Source organism: Vanessa tameamea, chromosome 12 (genome assembly GCF_037043105.1).
Source record: "Vanessa tameamea isolate UH-Manoa-2023 chromosome 12, ilVanTame1 primary haplotype, whole genome shotgun sequence".
Classification (NCBI taxonomy): Eukaryota; Metazoa; Arthropoda; class Insecta; order Lepidoptera; family Nymphalidae; genus Vanessa; species Vanessa tameamea.
In genome coordinates this window covers 6,824,518-6,842,343 of record NC_087320.1, presented here as the reverse complement: position 1 = coordinate 6,842,343, position 17,826 = coordinate 6,824,518, and the positions used below count along the sequence as shown (strand labels likewise).

The window sequence follows — 17,826 nt, the reverse complement described above, 5'->3', positions numbered from 1 at the left end:
TCGTTCATACGTGAAAATACTGTGATATGAAAAAGTATTTGTTTGTAAATTTCTACATATGCCGGTAAGTTTCATCAAAGACATTTTATACTAGAACAGATGTCATATCGACTCCAAACCAATTTTATCTGGATTATTCTCTCACTCTCATACTTCGATGGAACGATACGAAATGACCGGAAAGAGTTAAAGCAAGAACCAACGGCTTGACGTGCTTTGGCACTGTATATTGTAAACTCTTTGTGTGCTTAAAATAAAAGAAACACGATTAAATATTACTAGATATTAAACATATATGTATATATTAAGAAAATCATTTCTTCACAAACGTATCTAAAAGTTCCGGATACATGACAAGACGCTCAACAACAGAAATGTATTCACGGTTTTAAAAACAGATTAATAATCAGTCTACGTTTACAGTTTACCGGATTGCAAAGAGGAACTGGCTAGACTATTTGAAATGTTTATTTACATATGTTAACCGTAAATTATTATTGCTTGTTTCTAGGTTTCCTTCCCAGCCTAAACTGTTTTATCTTCGAAACGATGTGAATGATAAAGCACACGTTGTAGTATACACATAGTGACCATACGTCCCGTTTTGAAAGGGGACAAGACCGTCTACAAGAATATAAATAAATACAAAAATATGGTTAATATTATATTGAAATTAAAAGTTGTTTTAACAAAAAAAAAGACTAATAGCAATAAGATTTCAGTAATCGCTGTTCATTTGCTGGAATTTATAGAAGATTTTCAATAAGATCGAGTCATAGTTTTTTCTCTATGTTCGGGACCATGTAACAACAATTAAAATACCAAAAACCCCTTCTTTTTTAAGTCGGTTAAAAGCCGCAACAAGTTATCAAATCAAATCAAAATATACTTTATTTAAGTAGGCTTGTACAAGCACTTTTGAATCGTCAGTTAACAAACTATGTCAAGTAAAGCTACCACCGGTTCGGAACGTAGGTACTCTTTTTGAAAATCTAAAATTAGGCCCACAATTCATTCAAAACAAATATTCTGAACCAAATGTATACATTATTAACATTAATTTTATTTTCAAAACAAACACATTGTAGACACCCCAAGAAACTTTTAGAAACTCTAAAAGAAAAAATAAATGTTCAAACTGAAAACAAACGGTTCTAGCGTGCCACTCGGCAAAGATTTTATTTCTTTCGTAAAATAGTCCACATTTGCTTGGATTATAAGCAACAAAAGCTGTTATGATCTGTGTAAAAATCTTCGTTTAATTACGTAACATTTCAACTCGTATATTATTTATTCAGATATTTAATTATCTAAATATTTACTTTTGCTAAAAAGAGGATGTTTTGTCTTAAAATAATATGAAAAATTTCATATAATCTATCATGTTTCATATAACCTATATGAGAAGTTAACCATCAAGCTTAGTATATACTTACATCACGGATTGAACCTAACTCACAAGCCAATCGCCTAGCATCATACGTATATTGGTTTTATTTCGTTAATGATATCGCAATCAAGATGAAAGCTCCCGTTACACATTGTCTCAATAGCCTTATTTAATATGTACAATTATCTGGTTTCCGAAACTGGTTTTACATGTCTACATCTTTGCTTCTTATATACGGTATGAAAAAAAAAACTGTTTATTTTTTATGTGTGTGACATATTTGTGATATATTATTTCTTCCGCTCTTCTTTTTTTTTTTTAATTTATATTTCTAGTTATAAAAATATACAATAATGTATATTATATATTTACGTTACTTGACTAACGTTCATTTTTTAATTTATGAACAATAACAGGAAACACATATTGGTTAACTTTTTTTTTCATAACTTTTGTATGCAAAGAGCTGACATTTTTGTTGCGTAATTAAAAATAGCTGGAATCTGCTTTTAAGTGTCAAAATGGCTTTAAAATAAGCAAGTAGGTACCTACTTATAATTTTGACTTTATTTTATGACATTTTGATATAAATGAACTTAACATTTTTTGTAAGTAGATTTATAGATACATCAATGAGAAACTTAAGATACCGAACAAAAAGTTCGTAACGGACCTTACCGGTATGGTGGGATTTAATAAAGCCGCCCTAGCCCTATAAGGACACGAACGGTACATTGATCGATGCCGATGTCATACAGTTGGGTACCATTTTATTATATCTAGCGTTTGTAAACTTTCGATCACGATTTCATAATACTATTCGTATCTAAATATCAAATGAAGGCTGGTTATATTCACATTACCATAAATCACTTCATTTAATTCATTAAGGTCGTGTCAACCAATATTGAAAAATAATAAAAGTTCATTCATTCACAACGCTCCGAAATACAGTTATAAAATAAGATAATATAAATATCATACTATAAGTCTCGATCGTCGATCTGCTCGAATAACATTTTCTCATACGAACATACAAAACAAAACAAGGAACCTAAAGACAAATATGTAAGAGAACTGAGAAAATGTGACAACATTAGTTATCAGAGTCACATCGAAGCGAGCACTAACAAGAGAAACCTGTGAGACGAGTTCAGTAGCTGCAATGTCTAATCAAGTTGATATGATTGAGCCTGTTTCCTATGCGCATGAAATTTATACCTAGTATAATGTAATTCACTACGATGCGGAATTGTGTTCCACAACTGGCGTAGTTGCTTATATCTATTAAGGGACATGTATACATCGCAGTCTGTCCAAATAGCGCCGTTTTACCGTCATGATGATGGATTGCTTCTGTATTGAACTTATGCGTTATTTATTCTTTAATAGTGAATGAACGACGCACGCGCTTACTCATTGGTATTTAAATGAAAATATATTTATTATGAACTAGTCAAAACTGGCATGAATACGAGACTGTTTCAAAATTTTTTTTTTTTTTTTATCAAAAACATTTCCGTAATAAAATAGAATATTAATTAATTTACGACCGCTGCTTTGGTAAATGATAATTATAAATAAATTATATTAAACTAGCTATTCACGCTTTCTAATTGAATGAAAATGAATTAGGAGGGAGATAAAACATTTCGGACCTAGATGCAAAGCTAATGGTTGCGCTAAATTTGTTTCTGGTACAATTTCAACACTATGCCGCCATAAATAAGATGTTTTGAGCGGAAGAGCGCATAGAACATTCACGCGGATGGTGCCACGAGCACAAACAAGTCATTAATACAAATTTAGGGTGGCCTACATGCGAGCGAACGCTATAAACGAGTTCATCATGGTATTACAATTATATAGAACTAAAACTGACGATTAAATCAAACTTTAAAAGAACAGTGTGCACTGTTAATCTATTTAACGTACTCTATTGAAAAACAATATTTAAAGCAACAATTAGTAAATTCGACAAAACGTAAACAGAGTTTTAAAATTATGCTAATGTCACAGAAATATATTTTAGTGCATTAGTCATGGCCAATAACGAGACTTCAAAATTGAAGCTATTTATAACAGAGCAAAGATAAGTGAGGACAATATACGTATAGTGTAAACAGAGCGCCGATATTACAAGGCAAAATCATCCTTTATTGAAGATTATTCCACCACGCTGGTATGCTGATATTTAACTTGTCAGATCAATGAGAACGCAAACTTTTCAATTCCATTCTTCATCAGCTTGAGACAAATTATAAAGACGAAATATTAATGCATATGATGAAATTTAAATGGTCTAGGAACGCCTTGATTCAGATCATTTTCTATCCAGTTAACTAGGGTCAGTATAAACATTTATACGTTAGATCATATACTTATCGACCTTTAGATTCTTGTTGTATGAAAGATAAAATAATGACAACATCGTTAGGTTTACCATTAATAACAAAACATATACCTAAATGTATATACATTTTAATCGTCAATCGATATTTTCTAGCAAACAATTTATCTTAAGATGTATGAAAACATCACTCACACAATTATCAATCTTATTGATGGTCACAATAATTGATAATAAATGATATTATAAGCAAAATATTAAATATATCGAATAAATATTTTTACATTTTTCAAATTTAATTTCATCGAAAGATTCCGATTGATAATTCAGTTTTTTTTTTTATGGCATATGTTGACTGACGTGCATATGGACCAATTATACATATATGGGTAAGTGCCACCACCATAGACAATGGCGCTGTAAGAAATATTTTACCCATTCCTCAACCAATGCGCCACCAACCTTTAGAACTAAGATGTTATATCCCTTGTGCCTGTAGTTACACTGGCTCACTCACCCTACAAACCGGAACACAATAATACTGAGTACTGTTGTTGGGCGGTAGAATATCTGTTGAGTTGATGGTACCTACACAGACGGACTTGCAATTATTCGAGCATTTGGTCGAGATAGTTACTTATATATAAACGATCTTGTTAGCGATCGATTGTTGGCGCCATCCGACTATATATACATATATATATATATATATAGTCTATATACATATATTTCACCAAGTGAAATATATATATAATTAATATGCATATCATGACTAATTTATCGTAGAATATTAAATATCCCTTTCGACTCTTGCATGACAGCGAATCTTTATTATCTCTTAGAAATATTAAATAACAAAGCCTCAAACCTACATGGCCTTATTAGGAAACAGACTAGGAGTCGGATGGCGCCAACAATCGATCGCTAACAAGATCGTTTATATATAAGTAACTATCTCGACCAAATGCTCGAATAATTTATCAATATATAAATAATCTTAGCATTAGTAATATAGAATATGCCTACAAGCTGGTTACCCATAGAAAAATAATTCGTAATTGCTTATTATTAATGTCAATTATTAAGAAAAACAGGTCACGCTGCGTTTAAAAGCAGATAATGTTTGAAAAACAGGTTGCGGTATTCTTTAGTAATGCGAATATAACTTGATTGGTTCCATTACAACAGGGTTCGTACAATGAATCCAAGAATAAGAAAATACCATCATCCGTATTCATATCAAGAAAAACTACTCAATATCAGCCAACTTTTTTTATACAATTGAATATAAATGAATCATTTGTAAATGAATCTGTAACCGTTTGTTCCAATGAATGGATAGTTTCATTCAGATTGCGGGCCCCGAGTACGCAGGCCCGTCGAAACACGAGATCGCCCTGACACAAGTCACCAAATGTAGCAAGCTGCCAACCTTGTCTTTCTATTTATATGACTAACACTCGTTCATTTTGTACCCCGATGCAATAAAACTTACAACCTGCGATACTTATTTCAATCTATGTCGTATGACAATTGTCAGATGACTTTAAATGGACTGGGCGTGACATGCTAGAGTTGACAAGAGTTTTATTCGTTTTTGTCGTAAATGAAATCTACTGCATACATCATTTATGTTGAAACTGTTTTATTATTGTGCCTAGGCTTGGTTGCGTTTCATTCATTAAACTCCATTAAGTATTATATATTATTTAAAACCTTCCGCGTTGTTCTATTTATGTTAACAACTAATTTGCTTATTCATTTTAACGGTACATATGGTTGTAATGTTTGTTTCTTTCATAAGATTAAGAATTATTATTGCTACTCGGCAATTAGTTTTCATCGTCTAATATGCATTTATATTTATTTAATTATATAATCTTTAACAAGTGTAAAAGTATTCATAAATTACTTACATCTGGATGTTCTTTTACTGGTACATATACTTTTTCTGTCAGTGTGGTGACCATGCCCTCTGGCTCTGGGAGAACAAGTGGTTCCTTCTTGACTCCATTTATTTGGAATAAGCTTGCTCGTACTTTTGCTATTTCTGTAAAAAAAAAAAAATATATCGTGAGTATAAAACACTAGCTGCCGTAAATTTGAATATGTCATATTAATGAAAATATAGGAAGCCTGCCCAAACGTTTATTACTAAGAAAGATAAAAGTTAATGACATCGTAAATTTATAAATACGAGAACATTATTATAGATTTGGAAAACAACCAAAATTCCTTGCCGTCAGAAAATACGGTTTCGTTGGTCTATTGGTTGGCTTGTGAGTCCGTAGGTCTGGATTGACTAGATTAACAAGTCCTGTTCGGACCACGATACAATTCCCTGTAGCATTGCAGCTGTGATTGGAAGAAGCAAAGAAGCATTCGGGGAATTGAAAGAATTTGATCTTGCAGCTGTTTTTTTCCGATCGTATCGTTGAATGGTATCAGAAAATTATAGATTCATATTTTGTCAAACGTAGAGTCTTGCTAAGAATAGGTGAATCGGTCAGGAGTCAGGACATCATGCACGAGATAGTTTGACGTTACAATTGTTTGCTAATTACTTTTTAAATGGATATTCAATTTTATGTCCTCATAGTCATATAATAAATGGCTATGACATCATTCAATTGATGTATCATTATTGATGGGTCTAACATTGCCTCGATAATTACAAAGCGAAGCCGCCACCTTCGACTTTGACGTCATAGGTTAATGTTTATTGTAAATAAAAACTAATATAAGTAAACATTAAATGTATTTTATTTATCTATTTTAACTCATTTGATTTACAACTCGATCTCCGTGGTCGAGTAGTGTGTACACCGGTTTTCATGTGTATGCCACTCCGAGGTCCCGAGTTCGAATCCCGGCCGAGTCGTAGAAAAAAATCATTAGTTTTCTATGTTGTCTTGGGTCTGAGTGTTTGTGGTACCGTCGCTACTTCTGATATTCCATAACACAAGTGCTTTAGCTACTTACATTGGGAACAGAGTAATGTATGTGATGTCCAATATTTATTTATTTATATTTATTTTACAACTACATTCTTATATAAAATCACACACAGCTTCTTGAACTAGTTGTTTCTTCGTATTATAGTATGTATACTCTTTTATTGTACATATATAAGAGAAATACATAAGTACCTTATAACAATGAACACGTTTTTATAATAAGTATTCATGTGTCAATTCGTGAATTAAATATTATTTATTTTTAAGTCAATAAATACATTGTAGCTACTCGCAGGTTCAGGTTTCCGAATGCATGGTTTCTTGACATTTAAAGCAACATTATGAGATACAATCGTATACCCAAATTATAGTTCTATAATTGAGCACTGTGAAATTAATATTTAATCGTTTCGATTTCCCATTTTCGTATAAGAATATAATAGTTTAATTATATCGTCCTAATCCAGATAAATGTGATGATTCATTGTGTGATATCCGGAGTACAATTGTACGACCATATGTTTTTGCAACATCACACGCATAAAAAGTATGTCGATTCCTTATGTATATTCACGAGTGAGGACTTAAATGTATATAGTTAATGTATACATAAACTAAAAACTCATATGGAATCCTAATTACATTTATGTCAGAGAGACCGATTAGTTGATCATTGGACATACTACGTTATGTATATAACAAAAAAATGCCTACATGGTTTTGTTTTTGTTATTAAATATCTGTATTGTAAACAAATTGACATACAAGTAGAAAACATAACTGCAAAATGACTTCATTATCTTTAGCTCTTACATGAAACTTCTATGAAAATATGCAATAAAAATAGAAAAACAAAATAACATCTTTTAAGTAACTGTAATCTGGCAATACAGTCACAATACGGGTTTCAAGAGTTAAAATAATTTTATTTAAAGTATCTCATACACGAAAGAATAAACATGATTTTATTTATTAAAATATATTTCAAAACGATCCCGATAAATTCGAAACTTATGTCACAGCATGTATCTAACGGGTTTAGATGTTAATCGAGTTTTTTTTAATATCATAGACGATCAAAGGCCATAGGACGCGTCCGTACGTCCATATTAAGGCCAACGTGGACTGGCGACAATGTAGCGGAGCTTTCACGCCATATAAGGTCGGTAAGTGAATAAACAAGCCATTAAACCACTGCAGGACTCCGTGATCAACGGTGGATTATAATAGTTATTTAATTGCAACATCTGACATATTTTTAAGTAGTGATGAGGCTTTATGCAAGCCCATCTGGGTAGGTACCATCAACTCATCAGATAATCTACCGCCAAACAGCAATACTCAGTAGTAATTTTCTGTATTTAATGTATTGATGTGAACCGTCCTAACTACAGACAGACACAAGGCACATACCATAGTTTTTAAGGTTGGTCACCACCAATTGGCGTTGTAAGGAATAGTTAATATTTTTTTTACGGCACCCATGTTAATGGTGGTGATGGTGGCGCATTTTCCTGCCCTCCTCTATATATCTATTTATAATAAATATTCACGTAATAGTATTAATAATTCATTTCCTCTCGTGTTTATTTTCGTTACTTAAAATATACAACTCATTTATAGTTTGAAGATATTCTAAGAAAAATAATTTAGTATTTAAAGTAGATGCTAAAATTATATTCGAATATATTTGAATAATTAAACAAATAATTTAACAATAGGTATACATTACATATTTTATTCGAAAACTCATAATGCGCAACTCAAAATTTAAAAAAAGGTATATTTTACGCAAAATGTCTTTATTAATGGACGAAATATTTGAATTGGTAACATTTTGGATTGAGCAATCCTTAAAATTACAAATCCGTCTGAATTTACAAGGTCGTAAAGAGCGTGTCGTTTTAAAAAAACCGTGAAAACTTGTCATAGCGGACGCGACGTTGACTAGTGTCGAAACGCTCGTACAAGACTAAACAATACGACCGCCTTTGTTTAACAAATGGAACTTCAAAACAAAAACAAAAGGTATAATAGAGGCTTTATTGACGCAGGTGATCTTGAGCCTGTCTGTCCGTCATTTCACGTGTACATACTATGATTAATGTATTCAAACAAGTGAACTAGATAAAGATTGTTGACTTACGTCATTTTTGCTTATAATATATTATTATTATTATTTATGAAGCCTGTTTTCTATGTTTGCTGAATCAACGATCTTCACGAGACCCTGAGAAAATCAATTAAGTTCACCGGTACCTGATTTACAATCTAGCGGTAGAATTAACAGTAAGAGTCATTATAATTTGTACACGAGTTCATACATACATATATAAGGTTGTTATTTATAAATACAGAAGTATAATTCACTATTAAATAACAAGAATAGATCTGTATTTTCAAAGTGATCATAACGAATGCTACAGAACAGATAGCGGTTTAGAATTATATTGTTTCTTTATCCACAAACGAGTTTAAAACCACAATCAGCATAGTTTAATTTTCTGATTACTTGTATTACAATAACCGCAGGGGCGTTCAGTCTGCTTAGTAATTCTAACCTTGTAGGCCAATGGTGACATTATTTCGAATCTATCGGTGTATTACCGTTGTTATACAGATATATGATAGAATAGAACATGTTCGGAATTTGGATTGAGTAGTATCAGATTTATTGTAAAATAATATATTCATATATGCCTTATGAGCTTCATCTACTATGAACGACTATTTTATAAATCAAAATCAAAATATTATTTATTCAAGTGGGCTTGTAAAATCTTGCTTTTTTATCTTCATGTTTAATTTAAATGTAGATTCTATCGAGAAGAACCAGAAAGAAACTCAGTAGTTATTCTTTTCCACCATTCGAATTAAAAATTATCTAAAAAAAGTACGATTATATTTAGACATATAGAGCATTGATTTAAAGAAAATATCTGTTTTACGTACATATTTTCCGTCCTTTTCTATAGATTAAAAATACAATTGAGATTAAAATCAATAACTCAAGTTTAGAGTAAATAAAGTATAAACCTTTATTCCTTTACTTAAATCAACACAAACCTATGATAATAATTACAATTATCAAGTCGTCGCTTATAAACGCAAAATACATTCATTAAACATAAGATTTACTAGTTTTTATAACATTTCCATAACATGCACTGAGGTATTAATAACAATTAAATACCTTATCACATTTATAATCGATCAACAAGCTCAAAAATTAACATAAAAATTGAATCGTCGGTATTGTATCTATGAATCTCAAACTCAGTTTCAAATTCACTTTCAGTTTTAACGTCCCTCTGCGGAAAATTAAATTGCATTAATTCTTGTTTTGTTATTCATTAGCGCCGTTTACAGGACGTAATGGTAGCTTTGCAACAAGCGGAGGTGTTGTCTAGACAGTGAAATTATATGATAGTACGTTAATTAAACAAGACGGCGACAATTGGAGCAGAAATGAGCAAAATATATTAGTTCACATACCAGAAAATGTAAAATGCATTTACGTCAGGGAAATGATTAATGATTCTAAAGGTTATGCAAGTGAAGATCAACCTAAATTGAACTTTAATGTAGAAAAACGTTTATGTGATTTCGATGGTAAAGAATTATATGTATGTTGAATAGTAGATGTTAAAGTTGGAGTAACACCAAAGTTGAATTTGGGTCTTAACAATAAAAACAAGGGTATACATAAGAACAATGAGGGTACACAGGGAATTTTCTCACGTCGAGCAGCGACGCGTTAACGTACCGCTACGGTCAGTTTGCGTGTCGACTTCCAACCAGCGTGACTTGTACCACACGAACGTCAATATATTCTAGATTATAATGTTGTTTACATTATGTATAAAGTGAACCTTAAATCACACTTTTAAGAAATATTCAAGTTCCAAATTTACTCGGTGATTACAAACGAAAAGAAAGCTTAATGTTCATGACACAGCTGTAAATGAAATTTATCTACGTGAACAGTAATTTTAGAAGCATATTGAGGGCATATTTACACGTATCCTAATATCTAAAACTAACATTTAAATGATGTTATTCATACCGTTATACTAATAATTAGGTACCGAAGAATTTTTAATTTTAATAAGAAATTTGAAACATTAAAAGGATGCTAAAACGAAATTATATATTTTTTTAATATAACATAATAAAAGTAGATTTTAGACGCGACGTAACTTTACTCTTTAACCTAGAGATTGAATTATTATAAATACAACAAATAAATTTGAAGCAAAAAACAACTAGTCATGACTAAATTTTGCTAAACCCTTTTAGACAAATGTTATTATAAGAGTATTTGAACATGTTATTTCAACAGAACGGTCACTTTCAGTCAATACAAGTGGAGACTTCCTGCCTCCGATGTCAAGAACTGATGTGTTGTTATGTATGAATTATACATAAGATTTAAATGGTTGCAGCTGACAATGACTAGGAAGGTATTAGAGAAAAAACGAACGAATGACTTTGAAAGACAGCATTAGTGAGCGTTGTTATTACATATTAGTGAGCGTTGGTCAAATCTTGCAACTGAAATTTAAATCAGTTCCAAACCGATTGAGCTGAAATTCTGCCAACACTTTTGTTATGAAATGGAATGAAATGTTTATAATTTTAAAACAACCGTACCACAGGGCTCATCCCACTTCTTTTAAAAATCGGTTTATACGATATATAACAATGCAATTACATACTAAATTTTATGATGACATTATTCTGTTTGATTTGTTTTAGTTTTAAATATCATACAGAAAAGAAATGGTTACTCAGTAAATTTAAATGGATCATTATTAAGTCGACGATAAATTCTTAGAATATTGACGAAATAGTAATTTATTATGAGTGAATCATATTTATAAAGCGATTTGTAACATAAAGAACATATTGCAAAACATCCTCAAAAGGAATCTTGTTTAAAATGTCAGCGGATTTGCTGCAGCGCTTAAATTATTTAACTGTTATCACGTCATAAAGCTATTTAAGTTCAGTTTTAAAAATGAGTCTTCATGGACCCGTGGATCTTGAAATCATGGTATTAAATTCGGACAAGCACTACTGAGTTTACATGAACTTAATTTCTTTAGAATTTTATCTCACCCGATGAAGATTATGCTGAGGTAACATATTTGTATCCAATGAAATTCTGCCACGTGTATCACTTGAACAGCGTGAGAGAATAAGCTACAAACCGTCATCATAGCGAGAGCCTTTCAAATTTCTAATGGTCTGTTCTAACTGGCTGTTTCTTTGTTTGTGTGAAAATATATCAAAAATTGTGTTATTATGAAACAAATAATATATCTTTTTAATAAATTATATACCAGGTCTAGTGACGTTATAATGAGTCACGTATCTCCGAAATAGGCAGCCTATCGTGGCTTGTTGATTTTTTTTATTAACACTTGTAATATTAAACTCACACTGTTGATTTATTATTAACAAAAAATTATAGTCAATCAAGTATTATTTTAAAGTTTCTATTATTTTATATTGGAATTAAATTAACATGATATATTGTTAGATGTAAATTTTTGTTCTAAGAATATTCATTCCACGTAATTAAATGGTAATTAAAGTGTAAAAAATCACAAATTTAATATTTATGAATGGCGCTGTACTAGGTAACTAGAAGTAGGACTACAATAAAAAATTATATAGTCCTTATTTAGCAGTATTTTAAATAAATTTGAACCTTTGGTTTGATATCTTAAATGCTAATGAAAACGAATACGAATCTTTAAAACTATTCAAAATAAAAATTATTATTAAATGTTAAACTTTTAATATCATCGAAAATATTTTAGCTAAATTAAGAATTATATTTGCAGTGGATAGGCAAAAAAAAACGAACAAAGATCTATGAAGAGACAGAAATGGTCATTAGCCGATTTTTATAATCATTTACGATTTTCGATATAATTAATCACTGGAACTGGAAGCGATTAATTCTAAAATGTTTTATTCCCTATAAACTTACTATTCGTTTTTTACTAGTCTCTTTATTTTTAATGTAAAAATATATCAGGTTAAACATATTTGAGATATTGTTGTAAAGCCGCATATAAATTTAGCCTTAAAAGATTTACTCGACTAAAATGCTAGGCTAGCTACTATGTTACGGAGATTTTTATTCATGAAGGGGTTTATGAAACATTCGTTAATATTCACGCATGTTAGAATAAATCTTTGAAGTGACAAAATTTGTCGAATTTGAAGGCATAATAATAAACGGACGTTACTTGCGTTGTTTTCAGTATGCAGGTCGCGTTCTGTACTATTTATTCTCAGAGCACTGTCCGTTGACGGTTCTTTTATTATAGCTATAAAATCAGCGGAGTAAACCGACGATTTTCGCTGATTTATCGGCTAATATTTATTTTTCATGGTACACTTGTAAAACTACTGCGTAAATAGGGCGTTTACGGTGGCTTATCCGGTGTAGCTACATCGTTGCGAACGACCGCCAACATATATTTTAATACATGTTCTTTGTGATTTTATTACATCATTATTCTCGTTTCTTTTTAAAAGAGTATTTATATGATTAACATCTGTTTTAAAAATTATGTCTTGCTTATGTAATGAAAGAGACATCAGATTTTTTTATGAAAAAAATATAATTCTGTTATCGTCGTAACTGTATTATGAAGAATGGTTAATTAATAAAGGAAATTTGTAGATGCAAGGTGTGCAAAATTAATGAACCTCATATAGTTAACAATGTTTCACAAGTAAGAAGCTGAAACAATAACACAGTTCGTGAACATTTGGCACAACCAAACTATCAAATGCCTGTCGAGTTAATCATTAATAACAACTCCTCAGGAGAAGCAACGCCCATCTTAGACACGTCAGTTTCGCTTTTGATGAATCCATAATAATGAGTTGTCTCACTTAATATATGCAAAGGTAGTCCAGATGTTTATCTCATAGCATCCACCTACGCAGATGTTGTGACAATGCATCTAAGTACTTGGTCTGTCAGTCAGTTTAATGGGTCGCAATATATGGCTTTTTACTGCCGGCTCAATGATTCATCACGATTCCTTAGATAATTGTTACCTAACACGCTCGACTTCTTATGTAGTATGAGTTTTTATTTTAATAACATTATGAAACGAACACAGAAGGTAAATGAAGATAAGCAGTCACTCAGGTACGCTTAAAAAATTGTAACTAAGATTATTATTCTTTACCATACATCGGAGACATCCGTCTCCGATACCTATGCACAATAAATTATAGGTAGCTGGCCCCCGCGGTGTTACTCGCGCTAGACCTTAAATAATTTCTGTATAAATGTTCTATGTAACGCAAAATAATTAATTAAATCAGACTGGTACATCCTAGGATCACTACGTTTCAACAAACAAACTCTTCATTATTATAAATTATCATAATGCATGTTAAACGAAACCTAAATACATTTTTTCATATTTACTGCATCAATATTATCGAACAGTATTTTGACATTTTAATTGTAATCAATTCCTATGTTTTCTTAAATGATTCCAAATTAACATGTTTCTTTTTTTTAATATTCATTCATCGACAATCTAATATTCGACAAAAGCCAAGCATATGACCTACCTATCGATCGAAATATAACATTTTGTCATTTTGTATTTTTTTAAATTACCGTTACTACAAATGTTAAAAGTATTAGGCCGTTTGTACTTTAAATGCTTTGTATAGATAATTTAAACATTCATAATTCGAATTCTGTATCTTAAAAATATGCTCTTAAATTTAAATTGAACGTTGAAAATGTATTTATAGTGTTTATAAACGAATCAACATGAAGTTGATTTTTTTTTTTATTTATTTGAAATACACAAGATATACGCAGGATTTTATATCTAAGTTTTGCGATACTTTTGTGTTAATTATTGCATCAAATAAATACTAACTGATAAACAATACGTTGATATCACATTCACGGCACAAATAAAGGCAGAAAGAATATTTATATTGCACTCACATTGAATGCTACAAACGAAACGATGAAATATTTCATAAAACATATTTAGATATTAACAGTATTTTTTGTTTATGATAAATTTAACTTATGTATTGTATTTTATGTGTTAAAAATCGTTGATATCCGAAACCTTTAGTTGAAGATATTTCAAACGTGAATCACCGCTAAGAAAAGCTTTGAGATGTGCGCACTTGGTCAATTCAATTCCATGTTGTAATCACGCGTTAGATTTGGTTTGGTGTCGATATGATTTCATGGTTTGGATACCGCATAGACATAATAAAATTACGCGGTAACGCAACATGTTTAAAATAATTACTTGACACTATAACAGTAAGACATGCTGACCAATTATTTTTATCGAAATGATTCTAATTTAAATTATTGCGTAAAAGTTTACATCAAAATCGGTTTGCCCTGTTGAAGTCTTTCGTGGGTAATCAGATAAACAATACTGTCTTCTTCTTTCGACTGTCAAATCAATGATGACAGAAAGAGAGAGAAAGCTTAACAACGTTTATAAACAAAGCCGATAATGAATTACATATACATATTACAATAGCCAAATTCAAAGGAATTCAAAAAATAAATCAATTATTTTCAAATCTAAAGCATTTCTTTTTCAATTAATGTTCCTTAATAACAGAATTATTACTTCACATTAGTTCCGCTTGTCATTATTACGTTATTAATTCATAAATATTTCTTAAAAATATTTCATTTAATAGAACAATACAAATAGCAAACGCGCCGATAATCAGACGTCTCTTAACGTTTCCCCAGGGTATAAAGTTATCATCACACTAAATTTATCCCGCAGCTTTAATCTACTGCTGGATTCTTTTGTTACATAAACTTGATACTTTTTATAATGAAAGTAGTGAAAATATATTCAGCACTTAAAATATTTGTGTATTTATATTGGCATTAACACTCGTGTATATTACATGTGTGACGTTGGCCAACATCCCGGTCGTTATTATAATTCAAACGGACACGTCTTGGAACCCATTTTGTCGTGTTCATTAAATGCTAGCTGAATTCATTTACTAAGCGTTTACTTACGAATGTAAATTATGTTAATATAAACTTTATCCTTGGCAGAAATATTTTCTGTCGCTTAAATAGATTTATGGAACATTTTTTTTTTATAAAAACATGACTGAGGCTGTATGTCAGTACAATTTATTCTGTGGTTAGTAACTTTATTTTTTAATTATTGTTAATTTAAGCAACGAAACTCGGTAGAATTGCTAAGTTGTTTTTTTAGATGAAAAATGAGCCATACCTTATTTTATTACAGTTCGATATATGACAGGGATTATTGAACTGGTGCAAAAGCAGTACATTATTTGTAATTGCATACATCAACCTGTAGTTTTACTAATAATAGTATTTATGGATATTATTTTGCCACCCGGTAGAAGATTTTGATTTAATTTATTATTAACGAAAAAAAAGCACTACAAGATGCCAATAAGTATAGCAAAACAAAAAAAAATCGTTATTAATAAAGACCCACTAGCTATTAATTTTATATTGGCGTGTAAATAGTGTTAAACTGAATACCTTAACGCATTTTCCATAGAATAACTTACTTTTCAATTTCGCCTAAACATTGTGTAGTTCTGTCCAGAGTAGGTATTAATTATTAATATTAAAATTTATTAATATTGTATTTATGATGTTACACTATTTATTTTTGCATATGGTATACCTATCTTTTTATAAATAGACTTCATAATGTTTATTGCAACACCTGCCGCTGACAAGGAGGACAAAATCTTACATAGCTATACAAACGCTAACCTTAAGGTTGACTGAAATAAATCGCTAGTAAGCAAAGCGATAACGCCCCTCATTGTACAGACGTGCCTAGAAATGTACCAATATCTATCGTCTGATAATATAACATTATTGTTATAAATAATTGATATACAACACAACTTAATATTATATCTCTATAGTTCACGCATATTACCATCGTCGGTAATAACCTTTGATTTTCCCTTCAGCAACAAATAATAGTTTGGATAGATCATTATTTATAAAAATACGTACCTGTATACTAAATCGATGGTCAGATTAAGATTAAATTCATTGAAATCATTACATCATTTGCGAAGATCATCATTGACAAGATGACGAATATCATATTGTTGAAATCTGTTTCTAGCTTTATAACATTCACGTACACACGACTTTACACGGGTTATATAAACAAGTAGATATTAATCCACATTGAGTATCCAATACTTAACATCCTGTAGTTGTTTTAATAGTAGTTGTAATTTCTTATAGCCAATATGGAATATTATTTTCTAACATTACAGGTAAATGTTCTCTGCATTGAGTTTCGAATTTGTTTTTAAAGATTTGCATCACGTATTTTTTTTTCATACGTTTATTTAAAAATATACTTTACAGATTTTATTTAAATTCTATAATATCATATAATACGTATAAAGATTTTGGGCTTTGTGTCTGGGTAGGACCCAATCACTCATCATATCTACTGCCAAGCAGGAATACTTAGTACTATCATGTTCCAGTTTGAGTGAGTATTTATCTATAGATTCTCGAGATTGTCGGAGCATTGGCGATGTAAGGAATGGTAAAAATGTTTACGTCGCCAATTTCTACGGATGTTGATGACCATTTACTATCGGATAGCCCATTTCCCCGTCTGCTTATTTTATATTTCAGATGGTTTAGACGTTTTTGTATGAACACGGAAAAGCAAAACAACAATCAACTCAAGTCAATGAAATTCTACTAACATGTAAGGTACGCACGGAGTGTTCAAAATCATTAAATAAAAGGGAATTTTAATTAGACGAGACCTCCCACGGGCCTAGAATACAATAATTGATTATTCTCTGTTGTCCACAAGACAAGAAAGGTCAAAGGCTGACCCGACTGGCACTTCAAACATTTTTTTTGTAACATTCGTCATCGGTCATGAGAATATATTATTTTGATTAAGTAATAAAATTAAACTATTAGTCACATTTAGTTTGCATTGAATATATTAATGTTTTATTATTAATACATAAAATCTATTTACTTAATGATGTGTTTACCTGATGTCATTTATGTATCACCTTATTGTTTAATATGTGAG

General features: G+C 30.7%; 2 protein-coding genes across 8 annotated transcripts in view; one reads left to right on the top strand and one right to left on the bottom strand.

The window, feature by feature from the left end:
* LOC135193547 (uncharacterized) overlaps positions 1 to 17,826 on the top strand; it is a 159,871-nt gene that overhangs the window by 58,076 nt on the left and 83,969 nt on the right. The gene's annotated exons all lie outside the window — the stretch shown is intronic.
* How (held out wings) overlaps positions 1 to 17,826 on the bottom strand; it is a 62,158-nt gene that overhangs the window by 22,993 nt on the left and 21,339 nt on the right. For all 7 annotated transcript variants that reach the window (XR_003368471.2, XM_026629804.2, XM_026629803.2 and 4 more), the window contains exon 2: positions 5,657 to 5,790. Coding sequence is in view for 6 of the 7 variants with exons in the window: in XM_026629804.2 (XP_026485589.1) it covers positions 5,657 to 5,790 (134 nt within the window). In the remaining variant the exon portion in view is untranslated. The remainder of the gene's footprint in view (positions 1 to 5,656; positions 5,791 to 17,826) is intronic.